The 22906-nt window shown below is 41.7% G+C and overlaps 1 protein-coding gene across 6 annotated transcripts in view; it reads right to left on the bottom strand.

Annotated features, from left to right (window-relative positions):
* The window catches only part of col4a6 (collagen, type IV, alpha 6), a 157469-nt gene that overhangs the window by 32204 nt on the left and 102359 nt on the right, over positions 1-22906 (bottom strand). For 2 of the 6 annotated variants that reach the window (XM_077229509.1, XM_077229514.1), the window contains 17 exons: positions 12198-12290; positions 9990-10043; positions 9833-9895; positions 9598-9642; positions 9463-9516; positions 9316-9376; positions 8978-9088; positions 8214-8363; positions 7824-7913; positions 7585-7742; positions 7156-7335; positions 6763-6946; positions 5493-5543; positions 4204-4275; positions 3979-4086; positions 3624-3842; positions 3355-3516 (listed from right to left, as the gene is read on the bottom strand). In XM_077229509.1, the coding sequence (XP_077085624.1) occupies positions 3355-3516; positions 3624-3842; positions 3979-4086; positions 4204-4275; positions 5493-5543; positions 6763-6946; positions 7156-7335; positions 7585-7742; positions 7824-7913; positions 8214-8363; positions 8978-9088; positions 9316-9376; positions 9463-9516; positions 9598-9642; positions 9833-9895; positions 9990-10043; positions 12198-12290 (1855 nt within the window). Of the gene's footprint in view, positions 1-3354; positions 3517-3623; positions 3843-3978; positions 4087-4203; positions 4276-5492; positions 5544-6762; positions 6947-7155; positions 7336-7584; positions 7743-7823; positions 7914-8213; positions 8364-8977; positions 9089-9315; positions 9377-9462; positions 9517-9597; positions 9643-9832; positions 9896-9989; positions 10044-12197; positions 12291-12852; positions 12940-22906 lie in introns of all 6 variants that reach the window. The other 4 variants (XM_077229510.1, XM_077229512.1, XM_077229511.1 and 1 more) reach the window with 4 other exon arrangements.

Below are 22906 nucleotides of genomic sequence, written 5' to 3'. Positions count from 1 at the left end.
ACGCGTCCGAAAATTTATTTAAAAGTAATTTAAAATGAAAAGTAATTCCGGGAATACTTGTTAGACAGGCACGAGTGTTTTTCCATAATGAAGCTTGAACTCTCTTCTTTTAAATGAATTAATTAATATAAAAAAACAAATATTCTCAGTTTATGTAATCTGTATGAAAAGAGAGAGATGTCAGTCTTTTTCTTTCCAGCTCATTATACCTAATTACGCGTTAATGTGCCACGCCCACGGAGAGCGCGCGGCATTCAAACGCAAATGATCTAAGGCAAGCCATTAAACATGCCATCGCCCACCAGCTGGATTATAAAACACATTGTGTTTAGTAAGTATCTTACTACAGCTGTGTACACAGCGTATCCATACGCTGGGAGGAATAATACTATCTAATAACCCTGGAAAATGTACCAGAAGTGCTGGTAGTTTCATTTCGAGGAGCAACTGATCCAGCTGATGTAGTAAGTAATTTATTCTTAAGTGCGTTGTTCTAATCGCGATATTGAATAGTGTCTGACTGTAAACCGCAAAAAGACTGTTTAAATATGAATTGCGTGTCTGTGTGTAGGCTAAATGATGAATGAACGGCACAGGCGCGCGTGCTTTGTTTACTACAGTTATACAGTGCGTGTCTGTGCCGTTCATTCACTCTCTTACCTACATTAGTAAACGTTATGTTTACATGAAAACATACAAACTATATTGCTATAGCCTACTAAGATGAGTAAAAATAGACTGAAATATGTTGAAATAAAATGTTTGTATAAGCAACAAACTGCAAATTCACATGTATATGCTAATATATCATACACAATATGTTACAGACTAAATATGAATGTTTAGACAAGATGTTGTGATTAGTTTTGGATAGATTATAAAGATTTGACTGTAAAAAAAGACTACTGTCACATTAAATAGGTACGCGTTTGTTCACCAATTTCTGCTCATAGTTAAATATACTATAGTATGATGTTTTTTCAAATATAAAGTAGGTATATTGAACTATCAACTAAGATGTTATTATAGTGTTCGTTCCAATATTCAAACTAATGAATCCTTACCTTTTTTAATACGTATGATAAAATGTATACTTTTTACAAAGAAATACACTTGAAATATTGTTAAAATTGTAATTGTTGTTGTAATTGTAACCTATTTGTAATTGGTTACAATTTCTAATTGTAAAATATGTATATATAGATCATTTCTTTTGTCCCTGCATTCTTTGGGATCCTGTGACACACCTGTGTGAGGCTAATTAATATGCAGCTCATTATGTATGTGGCACATTATCCGGCCTTTGTCTTCTTAGGTGTGAACATGCCTCCACGCATATTGCCTTTCCAAACAAAAGGTGTCTTATACAATTTAAATCAATGTATTGTTTTGTGTAAATGATTAGGCAGGATGATTTTCAGATCATTTTCAAGCTCAGATCAAGCAAAAATTCTAGGCAACACCACTCATTAGTCAAAAGTCTTGTGGACACATATTTAGTATGTGTTTTGTGGCCTTATTTCAGACACTTTAAGTTTTAGTTTTTTCAATAACCACGCATAAACATTATTCTCTAAAAAGTACAAACATGTACATACATGTTGCTCACATTTTACGGTAGCCCCGTTTGTGCTATATAGAGTGAATTTACACCTTTGCCATTAACATGTTTATAAATAACTGAAAAAAGCACAAATGTCAGAGCATGTCAGAGCACCTCAAGGACCCCAAAAACCCCTTAGACCTCAGAGGGTTAAGGAATCTGATGACCAGGTCGTGCTTCCCCAAGGACTTACCTTCCCCTGCATCGTGATGCGCGGCTATTGCGGAGACATACACTTTGAGGGTGGAGGGAGACAGCCTTTGCTCCAACCCATCTTGCAGGAAGGAAAGCACGAGTCTGATCGGGCAAGTTCGGGGGTCCTTCTGACGGGAGGAACACCAATCGACAAACAGGTTCCATTTCAACGCATAGAGGCGCCTCGTAGGGGAAGCTCTAGCGGAAGTGGCGGTGTCCACCACTGCCTGTGGTAGACCACCTAGAACCTCAGCGTCCCGTCCAGGGACCAGACCTGGAGTTTCCAGAGGTCTGGACGCGGGTGCCATAGAGTGCCCCGTCTCTGAGAAAGAAGGTCCTTCCTCAGAGGGATCGGCCAAGGAGAGGCTGTCGCGAGGAGCATGAGTTCCGTGAACCAAGCCCTGGTGGGCCAATACGGCGCCACTAGAAGGACCTGCTCCTCTTCCTCCCTGACCTTGCACAGAGTTTGTGCAAGAAGGCTCACTGGGGGAAACGCATACTTGCGCAAATCCCGGGGCCAGCTGTGAGGCAGGGCGTACGTGCCGAAGGTTCCCTCGGTCAGGGAGTAAAACCACTGGCAATGGGTCGTGTCTGGAGAGACAAACAGATCTACCTGTGCGACTCCAAAGACACTCCAAATCAGCTGGACCGTCTGGGGATGGAGTCGCCATTCTCCTGGCAGGGGAGGCAACCATGAGAGCTCGTCTGTCACACGGTTGAGCCCCCTGGAACGTGAACGGCACGAAGCGACCTCAGATGCTTCTGACTCCATAGGAGGAGGTAGGAGGCGAGTCGCACCCTACGACAGGAGCGTAGATCAACTTGATGGTTGATGTACGCAACGGTCGCAGTGCTGTCCGTACGGACCAGTACGTGCCTGTGTCTGAGAAACCCCTTTGAGGCAAGCTGCAAGCCCGTGTGCTACACTCAACCAATACCAGCCGTTAAAACGACTCTTTGTTTTCAGAGGAAAACGGCCAGCAGTAGGAAGCGATGGACACTCACGCACCGTCACACCAGCACAAGAGGACTTTCTCTTCTTTAAAGAGGACTCGTGAGTTTAACTCTCTCCGGTTACACAGCAGCTCACACAGAGACACACTGGATGGCTCCGAAGCAAAAAGCATTGCGCAATGTTTACTTCCGCCTTTTATACCCACGCTGGTGGGCGGGTCGCGGAATGCAAATCTTGCATGCCAATGTCTATTGGCTCGTTTTTAATTCTCTCGACGGCAATTGGCTCCCTAGCGTGATCCCAATTCGTCAGGGAACTCCCCCGACGACACGTCAGAGTTCCCAGGACGAAAGGGAACAAGTTATCCAAACCATAACTTCCCAGGTTATTAGAGGTGTATAGATTGTATTAGAGATTCCTCAGGATTAAGTCTTAAAAGCTGGGTAGAACTTCCAAAAATTTAAATGTGAAAGGTCCTAGAGACATAATCGCTTATTATGGAGCTCAAGGTACAGTTTACGCTTGGATCTGAGCAGCTCGTGTTGAACAAATACTCACAGATATTATTAGACAAAACACCAATGAGAATGGATTTTCTTACCTGGAGGTCCATTAAATCCTTTAGCTCCAGCTGGCCCTCTGGGACCAGGGATACCCCCGGAAGGGATTTCTCCTGGTGGACCTATGGGACCTACAGGACCAGGTATTCCATTCACACCTCGCTCACCCTTTAGGCCAGGAATACCACTGCGTCCATCATTACCTAAGAAGGAATGCATTAGTACTAATGCTTGATATCCATATGACTGGTGATAATGATGTCGAGAGTAGCTTTGTGAAAACTACCTAAAAACATCTCATCAAACTTACCAGGCCTCCCAGGCAAACCAGGTGTCCCAGGTGGACCCTTGTCTCCTGGCTCTCCTGGCCTCCCTGGAGAACCTGGACCTCCAGGGGTGGCCCCAAGTACCACACCAGGTTCTCCCTTAGATCCTGGCACACCTGGAAAACCATCTCTTCCTGGAGATCCTGGTAAGCCAGCATTTGTTGTTCCTGGTAAACCTGGATCTCCTCTCCGTCCGGGGAAACCTAACCATAAGTTAGAGTTAGACAACTATAATGCACTTATACCTTTAAATGTATGGCTAAGCAAGTTGATTAATTATGATGTGTAAGATGTGTGGTTGAATGGAGCCTCCATTCACATTTAAGGGTGTAATCTTACCCTGAGGTCCTGGTTGACCTCCAGAACCTGGTTCTCCTCTCTCACCTTTAGGCCCATCAAACCCTGGGCGCCCACTTACTCCTGGGGAACCAGGCTGACCCTTTGGGCCTTACATATACATGAACACAGACGTGCAAAAGAACATGTTAGAACAATGTGAAATAACTCTTTATAATTAAAATACTACCTTTTTCAACTTTCATAAACTTTTAGAAATTCAATTACCAGGCAACCCGGGACGTCCAGAGAATCCTGGATCCCCTTGTTCACCAGGAATCCTACAGGGCAGTGGTGTTCCTGTTGACATCCATTTAATTGTCAAAATCATATGAAACTGTCCATGATGCCCCATTCCACACACACGCCGCCTTACATCTAACCCTGAAAAACTGTATAAAGGTATTCTGCTCTAAAAAGCCAGTATTAAAGGTGGGTATTTGTTAGTTTAAAAAATGTCTCTGAATATCTAAGATCATTGAATGTTGGCTGACAAGAAAAGGGACAGGAGGGAATGTATTTTTACTATGCAATTATATTACAATCCAGCATTACAATTTCATGAACTGTACAGACAATGAGATCAAAGACATGTATAACTGACTGAAAAATAGGAGCACACTTTAATATTGTGGAGGGCATTTCAATTTACTTACAGCTTTGGAGAAAATGATTTCAATTGAAAAAACAGAAATTTTCTCGTTAGAACGCTTATATTAATTCTTCTGTAAAAACTACATGTTATTTTAGCTGAGAAGTTATCCAAATCATCATTACCAACATAATACCTGTAGGTGGATTTGTCTCTTTGTGTGTAGGATGTAAAACTGTTTATTGGCTTTACATGGTCATAACAGGAAATCTTGTAAATAACTTTAGACGTTAGTAAGTGACAAGGTTTTATTTAATTTTATTCCTCAAGGCTCATAATAACAGTTAACAGTGTATATTTTAGTGTTCTAATGCATTGCTGCGTAGACTTTTATTGTTTTATATAAGTGGATATACAGTAAAGGAAATATTTTATTGTTTTTTACAAACTGAGGGATAAGTCAAAAATCTTTTAATAGTATTTGATAGTAGGTCATGGGTGTCTTTGATGAAGCTGAACTAGTATCGAGACTAATGTCACTACAGTGAATATGCAAAGCGAATTTGAGTAATACGCCTTTGATGTTGTATCAGGCTCTTCGAAATATAAGAAATTTTTATTTTCATAACTAAAAAAATAAATAACCCCACCCTCCCCACAGTATAGCCAGCAATCCCAGCATATTAGGGCTAATAACATGCACAAAGACTGTTAAAAGACTGGCAAAAGAGGGCTGTTATATGGCAACTACTACTTTTCCAGAATGGCAAACGTTTAACTGAATTAGACACCTCAAGCTATAGGAAAGTCATAATGAAAGTATGGTCAGATTTGGTGGAAACTACAGTTAAGCTGTCTGATACAGTCAGGCCATTGGAAAATTATTTATTTTATACTGGCGGCAGCTCTGGGCTTCGCATCTCACCTCCCTCTTCCAAAGAGGCATCATTAAGCCCCGCCTGCCCACAGCTGTCACCTAGTCAGACAACATGCAAAGGTAAGAGAGATTGCAAGAGAAGCTGTCAATCAATCGATTGATGAATCAGTTCATTCGGGCAGCATCAACAAGAAATCAAATGCACAAGCATGAAAATGATTGTACCTTTAGTAGAGAAATATAAAGCTCATTCAAATATTCCCGCACAATCGGTTAAAGCAGTGCAAATAAAGAAATCAAAAGGGGAACATGTGCATGGCTGTGTCAAAGCCATTCCATTGCTAAGAGAGAGAGATGGAGAGCATGCAAAGAAGTGAAAGGATTTGGGGATTCAGACAGGAATGTTAAGACTTGTGATTTAATTGCGTCTACTCAATTTCTCTCTGAATGGAATGGCTTGCAAAGAGGTAAAAAGTTCTGTTAGGCACAGGCAAAATGTCAAGATTTATTTGCACACCCATTCACACTCACGCACATCCAACGCTTGACAAGATGAATACTTGTCAAGATGAAATGTAGCAACCTCTAAACTGAAGCTCTTTCAACCTAGCTCATCTTATACTGTTCAATTATGCAACTCAGGATACCTATAGGAAAAAAAAACCACTGAATATTTCTCAATTAACTGAAATTAGGAAAGATCATGGCAATCTAACTAAATTAACTGTAAGACTGTTCTCTGTGTTAAAAATGACCTAATGTGCCATTTAAACCACTGTACTGAATAAACTAAGCAATGTAAACCCACAAAACAAGCTAAATATGCCAAATTTATTTAAAAAGTAATAAAAACGAGGAGGTATTATGAAATCTTGTGATGCTTGTGATTCTATTGTATTGGCCAATAAATACTCAATATTAAACAGTATTTCTGCATCATCAATAACTACATAGATTTAATTAGCCAATTTATTTTAAAAAAATGTATTCAATGTTATGCCTGTATTCAATATATAAACTTTTATATTAACTGCTTATATTGACAAAAATACTTTTTTATCTGCCCGTTTACATTCATTTGTGTATATCCAATTCACTATATATGAATATTTAAGCTACATAATGGCTACAAAGTACATACTTTAATAAATTTATCGCATACATTTTATGTGATCTTATTCTTCAATAACATTAATAATAATGGCATAAAAATGTAGAAATAATGTGATGTAAGCTGTATAATTTATTTTCTATATAATAAAATATTTCATGCTGTGTAATTATTGTAAAGTGTTACTGAAGTGTTTTTTCTACTTACCTGGAGAACCTGGAAGTCCAGGTGTTCCAGGAAGACCATCGAATCCAGGATCACCTTGTGACCCTTTGAACCCCGCTACACCAGGATAGCCAATACCAGGATCGCCACTGGAACCAGGACGACCTTTAGAACCTGGGATACCAGGAAAACCTTTATCTCCAGTCACCCCAAAACCAGAGTCCCCCTGTAGAGAAATAACTTAGAAAGTAAGATACGTTTAAAAATATAGATGTCAATGGTTAAAAGTTGTACTAGAAGCAGAATTACAATAAGCAATAATTTTATAAGCAGTTACTGGTGTTGAATAGGGCCACAAATCTTCTTTGACAGTAACAACAGAGTTGATTAAATGAAATGATAGAAAGGAAAAGGAAAATTAGCCTATCTACTCACAGGTGGACCTGGTTGTCCAGGGAAGCCAGGAGATCCATCCCTTCCGGGGTTGCCGCTTTCTCCAAGTGGCCCATAAAGACCCTGTTGACCCAAATCACCTTTTTGTCCTTTACCTCGGGGGAAGAAAGAATTACCTTTCTCTCCTTTACGCCCATTAAAGCCTCTCTCACCCGCACGACCCTAAAAAAAACAAAGCAAGACTCAATTAAAATGTTAAGCAATATTTAGGATGTTTCCTGATAACCCCAATTTTTCTCACAATGATCAATAAGACAATAAAAACCTCAAACCAGTCCCTCCAGTTTTTTGCGATTCCATGATCGATAAATACAACGCAAACTCAAGAAAATTTCACTTTTTTTGCAAATGTTTGGAAATTACCGTCACAACATCAGTCATTTTGATAGATTTGTTTTATAAGTCTCTTACATCAAGACCCTGTGGTCCACGGGGTCCTGAGAAACCTTGGTCACCAATTTCTCCCTTCACACCATTAGCTCCAGGGAAACCTGAGGGCCCTGGAGGCCCTTGACGTCCCTGTGCACCTGTCGTTCCTCCACCCAAACAGTTGCAGTCACCATTTTCTCCTGCAGGGGGACAGGGTCAAGTAGGGAAGAAGTCAATGTGTGCCATTATTATTATTATAGTTCTACAACAAAGTTTCTTACCTTTAAACCCTTTATAGCCTTTTTCTCCAGAAAATCCTCTCGGACCAGGCTGACCCGGAAAACCAACTAGTGCAGCAGAGAGCGTGTTAACTAGAAAAAATGTAATAAGAAGCAACCATCAGCTTATCTCATGGTATACATCTATCCAGTTCTGTTAACATAAAAAAGTGGTAACCTGCAACTACTAACTCAAAGGAAGTGTTTCTACTTGATCTAAACAATAAAAATTACTTACAATAACAATAAAAATATTTGTTGGTATATCTAATTTGTCAAATCTTGATTTAATTTTCTTGAATGAAACCAGTAAAGTTAGATGTTATGACCCGAAGCGTATTTTTTGGTTACTTGAAATTAAAAGGATGATGACCATCATATGCAAAAGCTTACATGATCTTCCTGGTGGTCCGGGGAGACCAGGAACTCCAGAAAGGCCCTGACTTCCGGGACGACCTTCAGGACCATAAGAATCCCGACCTGGGTTTCCCCTCTGTCCTTTGGGTCCACGACTACCAGGGAACCCAGGAATCCCAGGACGACCTGAATATACAACACGGATTAACAATTAAAATAACATTGACATATACAGTAAATTCTGCAAAACTCACTGCCATGACATTAGAGTGTTGTGGATGGTTGCCAGGGTATTGCTAGCATGTGATTGTTAGCATGCTGCTATGAAGTCGATACTGTAGGGTTCTTTTTTAATGAATTGAGACCATACATTGTGATTAGGGTAGTAAAACTGATTCCTGAACAAATGACTCATGAGTCAGCTCTGAAAAAAGCCATTAAAAAGTCTGCGTAAACACCTTGTGCAAGTATTGATTTAAATTTATAATCGAATTTGTCATTATTTTACAGTGTAATTGCATTTATTTTTCCCCAAAATATTTATTGCTCAAAAATTCTAAAAGAATTGTTACATTTCTCTTAATTCCCATCCCTTGTGATGGCACGGGTGTTCAGATAATATGGTGGTTAGATATGACTCAGATCCCTCCTTTACTGTAATTCTATTAAATTGTTTTTGTCTATTTTTTGTCCTAAAGACAAACATGTTAGGTCTGATCACTTAGAAAAGTCATAGCACATTCTCCTCAACAAGCTGCATGATTGCAGTCATAAAGGATTAAAATTAATGTCACTAGTACCTGTGTTAAAAGCAGGCACTCCAGGAGGACCAGGCTGACCAGGAAAGCCTGGAAAACCTGTATCTCCAGTTAGCCCTGGATAACCAGGAAAGCCGGGATCACCTCGAGGACCTAGGTACAAGCAAATTAAAAATCACTGAAGACTGTACATCAGCACATATATGAGTGTGTGTGTGTGTGTGTGTGTGTGTGTGTGTGTGTGTGTGTGCGTGCGTGTGTGTGTGTGTGTGTGTGTGTGTGTGTGTGTGTGTGTGTGTGTGTGTGTGTGTGTGTGTGCATGAGAGATTACAAGATGCAAGTACAGTACCTCACACAAGATATAAAATATTTCCTGATACCTTTAATTCCATCTGCTGGTTCCAAAATTGGTCCAGGTGGGCCTGGTTCTCCTCTGTCACCCTATATATAAAATACAAATATGCTGTTTTGAAACATATTTCTGTTTGTGACATATTTGTTGTATTTTTCTGGTTTTGCGTTCTTACTTTTGGGCCAGTAAAGCCTGATTGGCCTGTAAAACCTGAATCCCCATTGAAGCCCTACAGAAGAAACAGGAGATGGTTGGTATATAGCAATCATATAGGAAAGAAATTAGTTTAGATTGAAGAATTTCATCTTACTTTTCTTCCTGGGAGCCCAGGAGGACCATTCAGACCAGGTGCACCCTGCCATATTGAATAAAACAGAAGACGACATTCAGGTAGAAAACAAACACAGGAATTTACATTTGATGTAAATATAAATGAACACAGTACCCAAACATACAACTATGAGATGTAATGCTAAATGACAAAGAGCCATCTAAAATATTGTACACAATGGTGAATCCAAAAATGTAGCAGTAACAGGACCTACCCTCGAGCCTGGCAAGCCCAGGATTCCCTTTTCGCCAGTCTCACCTCTAAAACCAACTGGACCCTGCAAATGCGCACAAAATGACGGATTTTGTGAGCCAGTTTCAAATAACATATCAAAAATAAATTAGGGTGAAAAGCTGTCTTTGAATACTCACTGTTGGTCCTGGTCTCCCAGGAAGACCTGGATTACCAGCATATCCTTTCTCACCCTGAGGTAAAGAGAGAAAGAGAAAGAAAAGAAAGAAGAACGAGCATTCACAATCTAACTTTGTGTTTAAAAAAAAAAATTGTATATCATATTTATGAACCATGTGACTGGGCTGAGGATTAAGTAGCAGTCTTACTCCTCCTGCAGATATTTAAACTGTTTTTTACGGTATTTTAGTGAGAAAATGCCATAAAACGTTTTAATGAATATGATAAAATATTTACTGTGAATGTAAAAAAGTTAACAAGAGCAGACCGCCTGTTAATGGAATACCAATTATACAAATATTTAAAATGAGGGTTGCATTCTTATTATTCTTACTATTATCAATGTTGTGATGCTTAATATTTTTGGAGGAAACATTTATATATAAAAAAAGAAAATCAGGATTTTTTTTGATGAATAGAAAGTTCAAAAGAAAAACATTTATTTTGAAATACAAATCTGTTGTAACAGTATAAATGTCTTTACCGTCACTTTTGATCAATTTAATTAATTCTTGCAGAATAACGTCATATTAATTTGTTTAAAAAAAATAATAATAATATATTGTTGCCTCAGGCAATAACTTAGCAGGCAGCAGACTTTGCGCACAAAGGTACCTCACAGAAGTGATTTCAAACAGACTTCTGAGGCAGCATAACGGTTAGGGTTGGGTATCGTTTGAATTTTAACGATTCCGATTTTGCCTATCAATTCCGATTCTTATCGATTCCTAATTTCTATTCCAATAAGGCACAACCCCCCCGTAGATATCAGTCACATTTAGTCTTTTCGCAAAACATTTAATTGTAGCTGAATATCATGAACAAAAATCAACAGGCTAAATAACACTTACACAAGGAACGTTTGGCTGTGGTTTAAAAATACCATAAAAAATACAACTAGCCTTACTAATATGAATGTAAAGCATTATTAAAAGCAATAAACATTCAGTAATTAAAAAAGAACAAATACAAAATGAGCGATCGAAACACAAAAAGATACAACTGAACAAAGACACGATTGAAATAAACAGTGTTTTAAGATTTTCAGGTATTCAGGTACAGAAACTGTAATCAAATGTAAAATAACACAGCACTTTATTAAAAAAAATATACATTACAAATATAGTTACAAAAGTTATTTTATATTAGTCTTTTGTTGTTTGATTAGTATTATTATAGAGACGGCAGCTGCTGTCACTTTAAGAGTTGCCCAATAGTTACATCCATAGTTACACAAGCCTGCAGCACAGAAAACAGCGCACAAGTCCTCTCGCGCTCGCAAAGTCATATTGAAATGCTCACAAAGGAATCGATAAGAGAGAATTTTAATTTTATAACAAGTATCCGATTCCTGACCTCAAGTATTCAATTCCAGAATTGGAATTCGATTCCCAACCCTAATAGCGGTTTAATGATCTACAACAAAATAGAGAGATCTTTAATTTGTGAATATTTAAATAATCAATATTAATTTCTAGCTAGAAATAACAGCAAACTTGGAAAATTGGGTCAGACGCCATTTTAATTTTTAGCTCTACTGTCACTAAACATATTGTATAGGATTGTGAGATATCAAAGTCAGTAAAGAAATATCTATGCTGCTTCCAAAAAACACTCAGATGACAGGATCTCAGGAGACAGGAAGTAAAACCAATATTGGATTTGGATGTGCTTTGATGCCTTCCTAACTTGGAATGCATCCTCCGAAGGCAGCATTTTTAAGCTTTCGGACGCAGCCAATGTTTCAGATATCTAATCTAATACTTGAGCCACACTTCAAATGATTTTCGTTGTTCAGGCCATTATCTTCATTAGATAATGATATTCATACATAAGCGTGGCTGAAGTGTCCTCTTTAGGGCCACTGCAAATATGCACACATAATTTAAGAAAGAACCTTTGGAAATATTAGACTTAAAATCATTTGTCGCATGTGACTGAAATCACCACCAGATTTGAAGAATTTACAAACACCACCCTTAAAGTTCACCACAGGGTGAAGCATGGGATTTACACAGTAAGCACGAGGTGGACGTCACCCTCCTGGATAGCAGGCTTGAGGTATAGATTAATTGGACAAATAAACTGTAGAAAAGAAGTTGAGGAGGACGGCGTCGATTGACGTCATCCTAGTTCTATATCCTCGCAGCTGCATTTTCCTCACAAACCTTAGTTCCTTTGTCTCCTTTTGGAAAGCCAACAAGCTCCACCACTCCATTGACCAGTGGGAGGCCTGGGTCACCGGGCTGGCCCACATCTCCCTGGATACGGTAACCAAGGAAGAGAGATTTTTTTTTATATGGGCAAGATGAGGTGTGATGGGGAGGCTGTTGACGGTAGCGGCGGAGCATGTTGAAGAGGTGGGCATGTGGTGAGAAGTTTTTTGGGGTTTTGAAGAAGGACGTTAAGTGGACTGTGACCACTGCCAGAGCAGCGGGGAGATCAGGGTGAGAAGGAGATGAATGGACACAGGAAGAATGAATGAGCTTTGGTAATGAACCACACATTCAACACAATGGATGTGTCTGTATTTCTCCCCATTCAATCATTATGCAACTAAACATCCCCCCTTTGTACTGTCAAGGTCTCTATAATGTGTATTCTTTGTGGAAAACATTTTTATAATTGGTGTTGGTGGTGGGGGGTGGGGGATTACAAATGTCAATCCTGTAATTGTGTAAATGTTTCAGACCAATTTCATTGGAGCAATTTCCCCTAATGTGGTTCAGTGCTCTCCAACGCTCCTCTCTCCCCCACCATCCATCCCTCTTACCCTAGATCTGCCCCTCCCTAGGTTGGCATCACCGCTCCCCTGTGTGTTACCTTCTCTCCTTTGTTGATAGTGCTTATTGCTGGTGCGTTAAACTGAACGGCCGGATTGCCCCTGAGTCCCGGTAGACCAACTTCCCCCTGAGATCCACAACACAGATATTTGACACATTAGAGCCCAGGAATTTATCAGAGAGAGAGAGAGAGAGAGATAGAGAGAGAGAGAGAGAGAGAGAGAGAGAGAGAGAGAGAGAGAGAGAGAGAGAGAGTCAAGGTCAGGTAAAGAAAAAGCAACAAAAAAGGCCTCAAGAAAGTGGTGAAAGCAAAGGGTATTGAAAGAGTGTGAGAACAACAAATTATTCTTTTTCCAGTAAAAATGTCTCAACATCCTTAAAACAATATGTATCCTGAATCCCCCCCCCCCTCCCTCAAAGTTATCTTCTCTGAAAAATCTTAAAAAATCTTACATTTTTATTTTGCTTCCTAAGTAAATTGATCTTGTTTGAAAGACCCCATTTCAATCATTGATGAGCATAGTTTTCTGTTCCCTTTCGAGGGAACTCGCGATGCGTCGATGACGCTTTGGGAAAGCCTTTGCGTGACTGAGTCTGAAGCACTACTGTCAACTAGTCCAATGGAATGAATGAAGCGTCACGGGCGGGTGACGTCATGACCAGGAAGAAATAAAAGCACATCCGGTGCAATGCTCGCGTTAGCTTTTGTGCCTCAGCAAAGCGCTCTGTGTCAAAACTGTCTGTTATATTTATTGTTGTCTGTCTCTCATTATATTATTATGGCGAAACAACTATTCAAAGCCTGTGCTTCTCCTTGCCCCTGTTATATCATGGGTGGAGATACACATGAGCTTTGTGTAGTTTGTTTGGGAGTGGAGCATGCTATGTCAGCCTCCCGCTCCGCATGCTCCGCTCCCGTCTGTCCACATTTGAGGATGATGGACAGGCTCGCGAACCTCGGGGTTCTGGACCCGCGGCTGCCGTGGCAGCTCGGAGAAGGCTCACTTGGGGCTCGCAAATGGATCTTTCGGCGGGGTTGGGGACGGGCTCTGCCTTATCTCCTCCTTTACCCGAAGGATCCATTGCTCTCTTGCCAGTGTCGGAAGCCCGCGCTGCGGCTTCTTCCGCCCGGGAAGAGAGCCCGTTGCTTCAGTGCTCTAGCTCTGAGGAGGTAGAGTTACTGAGCATCGGTTAGAGTGACACACACACAAATAAAGAAAGTTCAATAAGGGGAGAGGATTCGCCATCCCTCTCCCCAGCACATGAGGAGCTTATTGAGGTGATAACTCGTGCTGTAGATAAGTTGAGTATTGACTGGCCAGCAGAAAAGAGAGATTCTCGCCCTAAAAGCAAATTAGACAAGCGTTTTCTCACTTCTAATGTTTCATCTCAATCACGGGCCCTTCCATTCTTTCCTGATCTACATAGTGAGCTATGTAGATCATGGAATAAACCATATTCGTCACGTCTTTTTAGTCCCCATGTTCAAACGTATTCAAATATAAAGGGGCTGAAAGATTTTGGTTATGGGTCGATGCCCCCAGCCGAACAGACGCTCGCAAGCTATCTGTCTCCTGGGTCAGCATCGTCCCTGAAGGATCCCGTGTTGCCGAATAAACCACTAAAGACCACATCTAATTTAGTGGGTAAGGCTTATACCGCAGCAGGTCAAGCTGGAGCCTGTCTGCACATGATGGCAGTGCTCCAAGCCTATCAGGCAGATCTGCTGGGGGATATAGATAGGAGTGAGGGAGTTAGTCCCGATGAAATTCGAGAACTTCGTCAGGCTACAGATCTTTCTCTAAGAGCTACGAAGGAGACCGCCCGTGCTATTGGGCGGTCTATGGCAGCCCTCGTAGCTACTGAGAGACATCTTTGGTTAAATCTGACAGATATGAAAGATAAAGATCGGGCTTTTCTTTTAGATGCCCCTATTTCTCCCTCTGGTCTTTTTGGCGACTCTGTGAATTTGGTTGTTGAAAGATTTCAAGAAAATAAAAAACAATCTGAGGCTTTTAAAAAATTCCTTCCTCGCCGAGTCCATCCCCCTGGGGATGCTGGGCGTGAGCACCCCCAGCCAAGCTCCTCGCACCGTGTGCAACAAAAAATAAGTGTTTCGTCTCGTGCTCCCCCGGATAAATCTTGGGGACCGAGCCAACATTCTCAGCCGAAGTCGGCTTAGTCTAAGCCGGATCTGAGGACCGTACTTATGGCTAGGAAGGCTTCGGCTCAGAAAAGGTCCTGACGCTATGTGCGTCAGACCATCGAGGACAGCCCCAACCGGGGTGGAGCGGTGTACACCTCAGAATACGGTGCCCGCTCCACTTCGGGGTCCTCATGGGACCGGTCTGCCAACCCCGCCACCCTTGGTGCTTCGGGGCGCAGTGGTATCCAGCGAAAGTTCGGCGCAGTGTCGACTCGACATTGCGTCGGACGTGAGCCCTCTGAGGGGGGTTCAAAAACAGTCAGTTCGGTTGTTTCCTGCCAATATGCTTCAGGTCGCCGAAGTGGCTGTTCCTTTAACACCAGAGGCCAGTCTCGAGAGCCTGGTACCCTTAGTAGATTTTCTAACAGAGTGGAAGAATCTGTCGAATATATCTCCTTGGGTCCTGCAGATAATAGAGAAAGGTTACAGAATCCAATTCGGTTCTCCTCCGCCTCGTTACAACGGGGTGTTACTCACGGTGGTACATCCCGAGCAGGCTCTGGAAATGGAGCAAGAAGTTCATTCTCTCTTAGCAAAGGGAGCTATAGAAGAGGTGTACTCCCCCGACAGAGAATCGGGGTTTTACAGCCGATACTTCATTGTTCCTAAAAAGGGTGGGGGGTTGCGTCCAATTTTAGATCTTCGTTTGCTGAATCGTGCGGTCATGAAATTGAAATTCAAGATGCTCATACTCAAACAGATAGTGACTCAAATCAGATCCGAGGACTGGTTTGTCACGATAGATCTGAAGGACGCTTACTTCCATATCTCCATCCTGCCTCAACACAGGAAGTGTCTGAGGTTTTCTTTCAGGGGCAAAGAATACCAATATCGGGTGCTTCCATTCGGTCTACCTCTGTCACCCCGCACGTTCACGAAGTGCGTAGATGCAGCTCTAGCCCCGCTCAGGCTGCAGGGCATACGCATTCTGAACTACATCGAAGACTGGCTGATTCTGGCGGAATCAGAACAGTCAGCGGTTCGGCATCGAGATGTCGTTCTCGCTCATATGAAGAAATTGGGGTTGAGACTCAATGCCAAGAAGAGTGTGCTTTCTCCACTACAGAGAACCACTTTCCTTGGTGTGGTATGGGATTCAGTCACGATGCGGGGCACACTATCGCCCGTTCGTGTAGCTGCTATCATCACAGCCACAAAAGAGTTGAAGCTAGGCCAGTCACGCACTGCAAAACAGTTCGAGAGACTGTTAGGCCTCATGGCAGCGGCGTCCAATGTGATCCCCTTTGGCCTGCTGTACATGAGACCTTTGCAGTGGTGGATCAGGACCAGAGGGCTCTCCCCGAGGGGAAACCCACTTCGTATGATCAAGATCACGCGGCGGTGCATCCGCGCCTTGATTATATGGAGGAAACATTGGTTCCTGTCCCAGGGTCCGGTGTTGGGAGCTCTTTGCCATCGAGTTGCTATCTCTACAGACGCTTCTCTCACCGGCTGGGGAGCGGTAATGGAAGGCCGCTCAGCTCAGGGTCTGTGGGGGAACCATCATCTCTCTTGGCACATAAATTGCCTGGAGATGATCGCCGTCTTCAATGCGTTGAGACATTTCCTCCCAGACCTGAGGGGCCATCATGTGCTCGTCCGTACAGACAACACTTCGGTGGTCTCTTATTTAAATCGATAGGGGGGTCTGCGTTCGCGTCCACTCTGCAAACTGGCGCACCAGATCCTCTTGTGGTCCCTAGGGAAGATACTCTCCCTGAGGGCAGTGTTTATCCCAGGCTACCAGAATATAGGAGCAGACACCCTGTCGAGGCAGGGGCTGAGGCCAGGGGAATGGAGACTCCACCCCGAGGCGGTGGAGCTCATTTGGGAATTTTACGGCCAAGCAGAAGTGGATCTCTTTGCGTCACAGCATACGACGCACTGTCCACTTTGGTTCTCCCTCACGCTACCAGCCCCCTTGGGGTTGGACGCTATGGTACAGACGTGGCCGAGGCTACGTCTGTATGCATTTCCCCCTGTTGCTCTGCTCCCAGGAGTTCTGGAGAGAGTCAGCCAGGACGGAGTAAGTCTATTATTAGTAGTTCCACGCTGGCCGAGTCGTTTTTGGTTTGCGGACCTAATTCATCTTCTAGACGGCCCTCCTTTCGAGATTCCTGTCAGGAGAGACCTTCTGTCTCAGGCAGGGGGCACAATATTTCACCCCCGACCGGAGATTTGGAACCTTTGGGTTTGGCCTCTGAGGGGGCCCAACTTTTAGAGAGTGGTCTCTCGACTGAGGTCGTTGAGACTATTCTTAGCTCCAGAGCTCCAGCCACGAGGAAATAATATACACTTAAGTGGAAAGTTTTCACGTCTTGGTGTCACAAACAGCAGCGAGATCCAGTTAACTGTTCAGTCAACACAGTTCTTGAGTTTCTCCAGTCTCGTTTCACGTCAGGTTTATGTCATTCTACCTTAAAGGTTTACGTGGCGGCCATTGCGGCTTTCCACGCCCCTGTGGGTATTACATCTTTGGGTCGAGACCCCCTGATTATTCGTTTCCTTCGTGGCACCTTGAGGTTGAGGCCTGCAGTTCGAACTAGGGTGCCGGCATGGGATCTGGCCATAGTTTTGGAAGGCCTGTCTGGGGCTCCCTTCGAGCCCCTAGATTTAGTTTCAGAAAAATTTCTGACTTTCAAGACTATCTTTCTGTTAGCCATTTCATCCCTAAAAAGAGTCGGAGACCTTCAGGCTCTTTCTGTGTCTCCCACCTGTTTGGAATTTGCACCGGGTATGGTTAAGGCGTTCTTATACCCTAAGCAGGGTTACATCCCTAAGGTGCCAACCAATATTCCAAGGGCTATTGTACTGCAGGCATTCTGTCCTCCTCCGTTTACATCTTCGGACCAGGAAAAACTGAATCTCTTGTGTCCAGTGCGAGCAATGGACACTTATGTCCACAGGGCTGCCCCGTGGAGGAGATCTGATCAGTTGTTTGTCTGTTTTGGTTCACCTAAGAAAGGTCTTCCTGCTTCTAAACAGACAATCAGTAAGTGGATAGTCGAGGCTATTTCTCTTGCATATGAGTCCTCTGGCCAGCCATGTCCTTTGGTGGTCAGAGCTCACTCTACCCAAAGTAGGGCGGCCTCTAAAGCCCTCTTATCAGGAGTTTCCCTTCAGGAGGTTTGTGATGCGGTGGGTTGGTCCTCGCCGCTAACATTTGTGAGGTTTTATAGCCTGGACCTGGAAGCTGCCCCAGGATCCCAGGTGCTTTTTACTTAATTTGCCGACAGTTTTATCATCTGGCATTTTGTAATTATGGCGTATTGGGTATTATCGTTCCCACATCGCCATTGACGCATTGCGAGTTCCCTCGAAAGGGAACGTCTCAGGTTACGACTGTAACCCTAGTTCCCTGAGAAAGGAACGAGACGATGTGTCTCCCTGCCATACTTCCTGCATCCCTGCGATCGACTTTGCTTCGGCTCTATAAGCTAATGCGAGCATTGCACCGGATGTGCTTTTATATCTTCCTGGTCATGACGTCACCCACCCGTGACGCTTCATTCATTCCATTGGACTAGTTGACAGTAGTGCTTCAGACTCAGTCACGCAATGGCGTTCCCAAAGCGTCATCGACGCATCGTCTCATTCCATTCTCAGGGAACTAGGGTTACAGTCGTAACCTGAGACGTTTTTCTGTATTGGTGTTTTCCAATTAAAACAAGAAGTCTGTGACATTGAAGTGTTTGAAAAAAACTGGCTTCAGATACATCAAAGGAATGAACCACAATTTGCTATTTGCTGGTCAGTAGTCAGTTAAAAAAATCCTTTAAGAATTTAATTATTTAAAGGGATAGTCCATCCAAAAATGAAAATTCGGTCATCATCTACTCACCCTCATGTCATTCCAAACCTGTATGACTGACTTTCTTCTGCAGAACACACATATGATATTTTGAAGAATGTTGGAAACTTAACAGTTTCAGTTCCCTTTGACTAAAAATACAATGGAAGTCAAAGGGAACCAAAACTGGTTTATCAACATTCTTCAAAATATCTTCTTCATACAGCTTTGGAATGACATGAGGGTGAGTAAATGATGACAGAATGTTCATGTTTGGGTGGACTATAGCTTCAAAAAAAATTGAAGTGCAGAATGAGTAATTTTTGGTCATTTTTCCCCTAAAAGAAAAAACCTGTAAATATGCAGTGTATATTCACAGATATGAACCTTATTTTTCCTTTCAATGCTTAGCGTAGATTAGCATATAGAGGGTGCCAAACCTAACACACATAAACTAAAAGTCACAAAACTATAATTTTATTTTTAGTAACTTTATTTGCATTTTTACTGGAAACCCAGTTAAACAAAGAGATTGATAAAGAAAAAGATTTTTACAGAGAATAAACAGGAAAGCAAGATAATGAAGTGATAGAAAATGACAGAAATGAAAAGTGAGAGAAGCAGTACTAAAGGCTCCTTTTATTATAGTTACTGCTACAAATGCATGCATATTATTGATAAACGGCTTTATTCATTTTTTTATTTCATAGATCTATCTGACAATCTCAATTGATTGTATATAGAACTAACTGGTCCTTGTTTTCTCGTTTTCTGTGGGTTAAGTGTCCCAACCAAAGGAAACAAAGGAACACAGAAGATTGGAGCAGGTGATTCCAGCACCAGAACAGATCACTCAAAAACAGCAAATTGAATAGCAGCTCAGAGATTTCAAGTAATATATGACAATACTCTAACATTGACTTTACAAGTTATGAAGAAACTGCTGGTACTGTTCTTTAACCAATGCAATCTGTGAACTGCCATTCAAAAGTAAAGGAAATTACATTCCAAACTTTGTAGTGTTACAATGCTTATTAGTAAGATTCAACTGTGTTTTCCGCATTGAACATACCATAGGGATATATTCCTTTATATTGCAGGAAAAGGCTTTTACTATGTGTAGTGAGTGTTGAGATGAGTAGAAACATACTGAAGTTGGGTTAAACATAAATGAAACAAGATAGGCATGCTGGCAGTACAGAACTATTTGGAAAAGAGGGGAGACAAGAACATCTAGTGGGAGATGATAAGAATGAAAGAGTGATGCAGAGTTATTGTGCAAAGACAAAAGCAGTATAATCTTTTAATGTCCAATCCAAAAGACAGAAAGAACTTCTTATCTAGCTTGTTATTAACCAGTACCCGAGCAGACTAAAATAATATTTGAACTGAATGTTACACTATAAACATTCTCTGAGTGTGCCAGTCTCGTTACAGAGAGTGGTGTCTTATTGCACAGATATGTGGGAAAATGTTTAGTACTTGAATGTATGGATTGTAAGACCCCATGAAATCAAAATGATAGTTTTGGGGCTTTTAGTCCATGTCTGTTAGCTTTCAGGGCATCAACAGTCGTGCTCAAAAGTTTACATACCCCTCGCAGAATCTGTGAAAATCTTAATAATTTTAACAAAAATAAGAGGGATCATACAAAATTTGTTATTTTTTTATTTAATACTGTCCTAAATAATATATTTTACATAAAAGATGTTCATATATATATAGTCCACAAGACAAAAAAATAGCTGAATTAAAAAAATGAAGAAGTTTACATACCCTTGATTCTTAATACTGTGTGTCATTACCTGGATGATCCACGACTGTTTTTTTTTTTTTTTTGGTGATGGTTGTTCTTGAGTCCCTTGTTTGTCCTGAGCAGTTTAACTGCCAAATCTTCTTCAGAAAAATCCTTCAGGTCCTTCAAATTCTTCAGCTTTCCAGCATCTTTTGTATATTTGAACCTTTTCCAGCAGTGACTGTATGATTTTGAGATCCATCTTTTCACACGGAGGACAATTCATACTTTGCAGTCACGTGACTGCCATGGATACCTGGCGGGCAACAAACGCTCACAAAATGGCCAATACTACAATCAATTATATAGTGAGGCTATTTTGTTTCCATAGGACATTAACAAAACGTTTAATGACACTAATAACACTAAAAACAATACAATTACTAAATATGAATAATATCACTAAAATGATATAGGCCTAAAAACCGTCTTTAGTTCACAAACAGCACAACTCTGCCATCTGTGAAAATCAAAAGCAGCTTCAAAAACTTGTTAAAAAAGTTAATGTAGGTCCACAATAGAAATATTAAGCCAGTAAATTAAGATAGTCGTCGATATACCGTTATATCCATCGTCGCCTCTGAGAGAACGCGGCGTTAATGCAGCGACAGATGCTGAAAGCTCAGTCCGTTTCTACTTTCACTTTCGGGGTATGAGCGATTTACATGCACGTTCTTAACGTGATTATGCTGAATAATAGTGCATCCAATCGCACAACAACTATCTGGCATGTCGTTACACCTCAAAACACCAACTTTTGTATATTAAAACTGGCGACGTCCTGGCAAGATCCTTGATTACTTTACTGGGTTTCGTGGCTATAGAACGACGTTCTTGCCCGCCAGCCAGTACTTGTGACGTCACGTGCAAAGTATGAATTGAGGAACTCAAACACAACTATTAAAAAGGTTCAAACATTCACTGATGCTCCAGAAGGAAACATTTATTTTCCATTTAATACTGCCCTTCGGAAGCAACAGACGATACTTACATATTTCCCGGAAGACAAATTATGTACAATTTACCTTGATCTTCAAATTCAAAAAGTTTTCACGTTTTCAATCCACTCAACCTGAATGGCACACACACACCTGGATACAGTATGAATGACCACAGGACTTCACTTCAGCACCTGAATGGACATGCGGTTGAAACATTACACAAGGACAACGATAACACCACTCAGCCACAACAAACTCTGCTCACGTACACAATCTCAGCTGAGCCCTGCCCACAGAGCTCACCTCAGACAGACTGTGACATACTAGAACTGCTCCAAGATTTAGCACCCAAGGATGACTTTTAGGAAAACAGCCAGTGAAACCAGGACAGCATATCACAGCCTTCGATAACACCAGAGCAACAGCCCCTCTCCCCAGACACGTTATCCCTCTCTCCAGCTTCTCAGAGAAAATGGAATAACTGGTGTATGCTGGAACCAAACTATCCCACCCTTTTGCAAGCGCCCAGATATCAACCAAAAAACGTCAGGCCCCGCAACCACCAAAGCCTGCGGGCCCAGCTCGCCCTCCCCCTCCTCCTGTGAGAGCTGGAGGCAGAGCTTTGTGTGGCAGAGCTCTTCGGCCTCTGCCACAACGCCAGGGCCCACACCCTCCACATACAACTGATACCAGCTCTCAGTGATATGTGTTGGGTCCCCGTTATGATAACAGTAACTTTCTCAAATGTTTACAGAACAAGTGGGAACCCAGTGTGCCTGTATCTTTCTCTATTGCTGTTCGATTACATGATAGAAAGTCTAAGGCCTTCAAAAGACGTACAGCAAACCCATCTAATCTGGTGTCAGAACACGCCAAACTAAGATTGCTGTGGGGACAAAAAGTAAGACGGATAAGTTAGCACTTTTAAACATCCGCTCACTTAAAAATACATCACTTCTAGTCAACGACTTAATAACCACATACAACCTGGATTTTATGTAGCTAAATGAAACTTGGCTAGAAGACAGCTGCAGTGCAACAGTCCTCAATGAAACATCCCCTCCTAATTTTACATTTATGAGTGTCTGCAGAGCTGTTAGGAGAGGTGGGGGTTTAGATGCTCTTTTTAAAGATGTCTATCAATGTAAGCAAATATCATTTGGCAATTACCTGTCTTTTGAATATCTGGGTATTGTGTTAAAAGTGCTCCATGAATTTTAATTATCATTGTTTACAGGCCTCCAAAATACTCTCCAGCCTTTGCTGAGGACTTTACAGAACTGTTATCAACAATTTCGTCAGAGTTTGACTGTTTTGCCATTGCTGGAGATTTAAACATTCACATGGATAATGCAGAAACCA

The sequence above is a fragment of the Siphateles boraxobius genome, unplaced genomic scaffold (assembly GCF_051911475.1).
Source record: "Siphateles boraxobius isolate OS27281-9 unplaced genomic scaffold, OSU_SipBor_1 130, whole genome shotgun sequence".
Classification (NCBI taxonomy): Eukaryota; Metazoa; Chordata; class Actinopteri; order Cypriniformes; family Leuciscidae; genus Siphateles; species Siphateles boraxobius.
The sequence above is the reverse complement of the archived record's forward strand: the minus strand, read 5'-3'. Positions and strand labels throughout refer to the sequence as shown.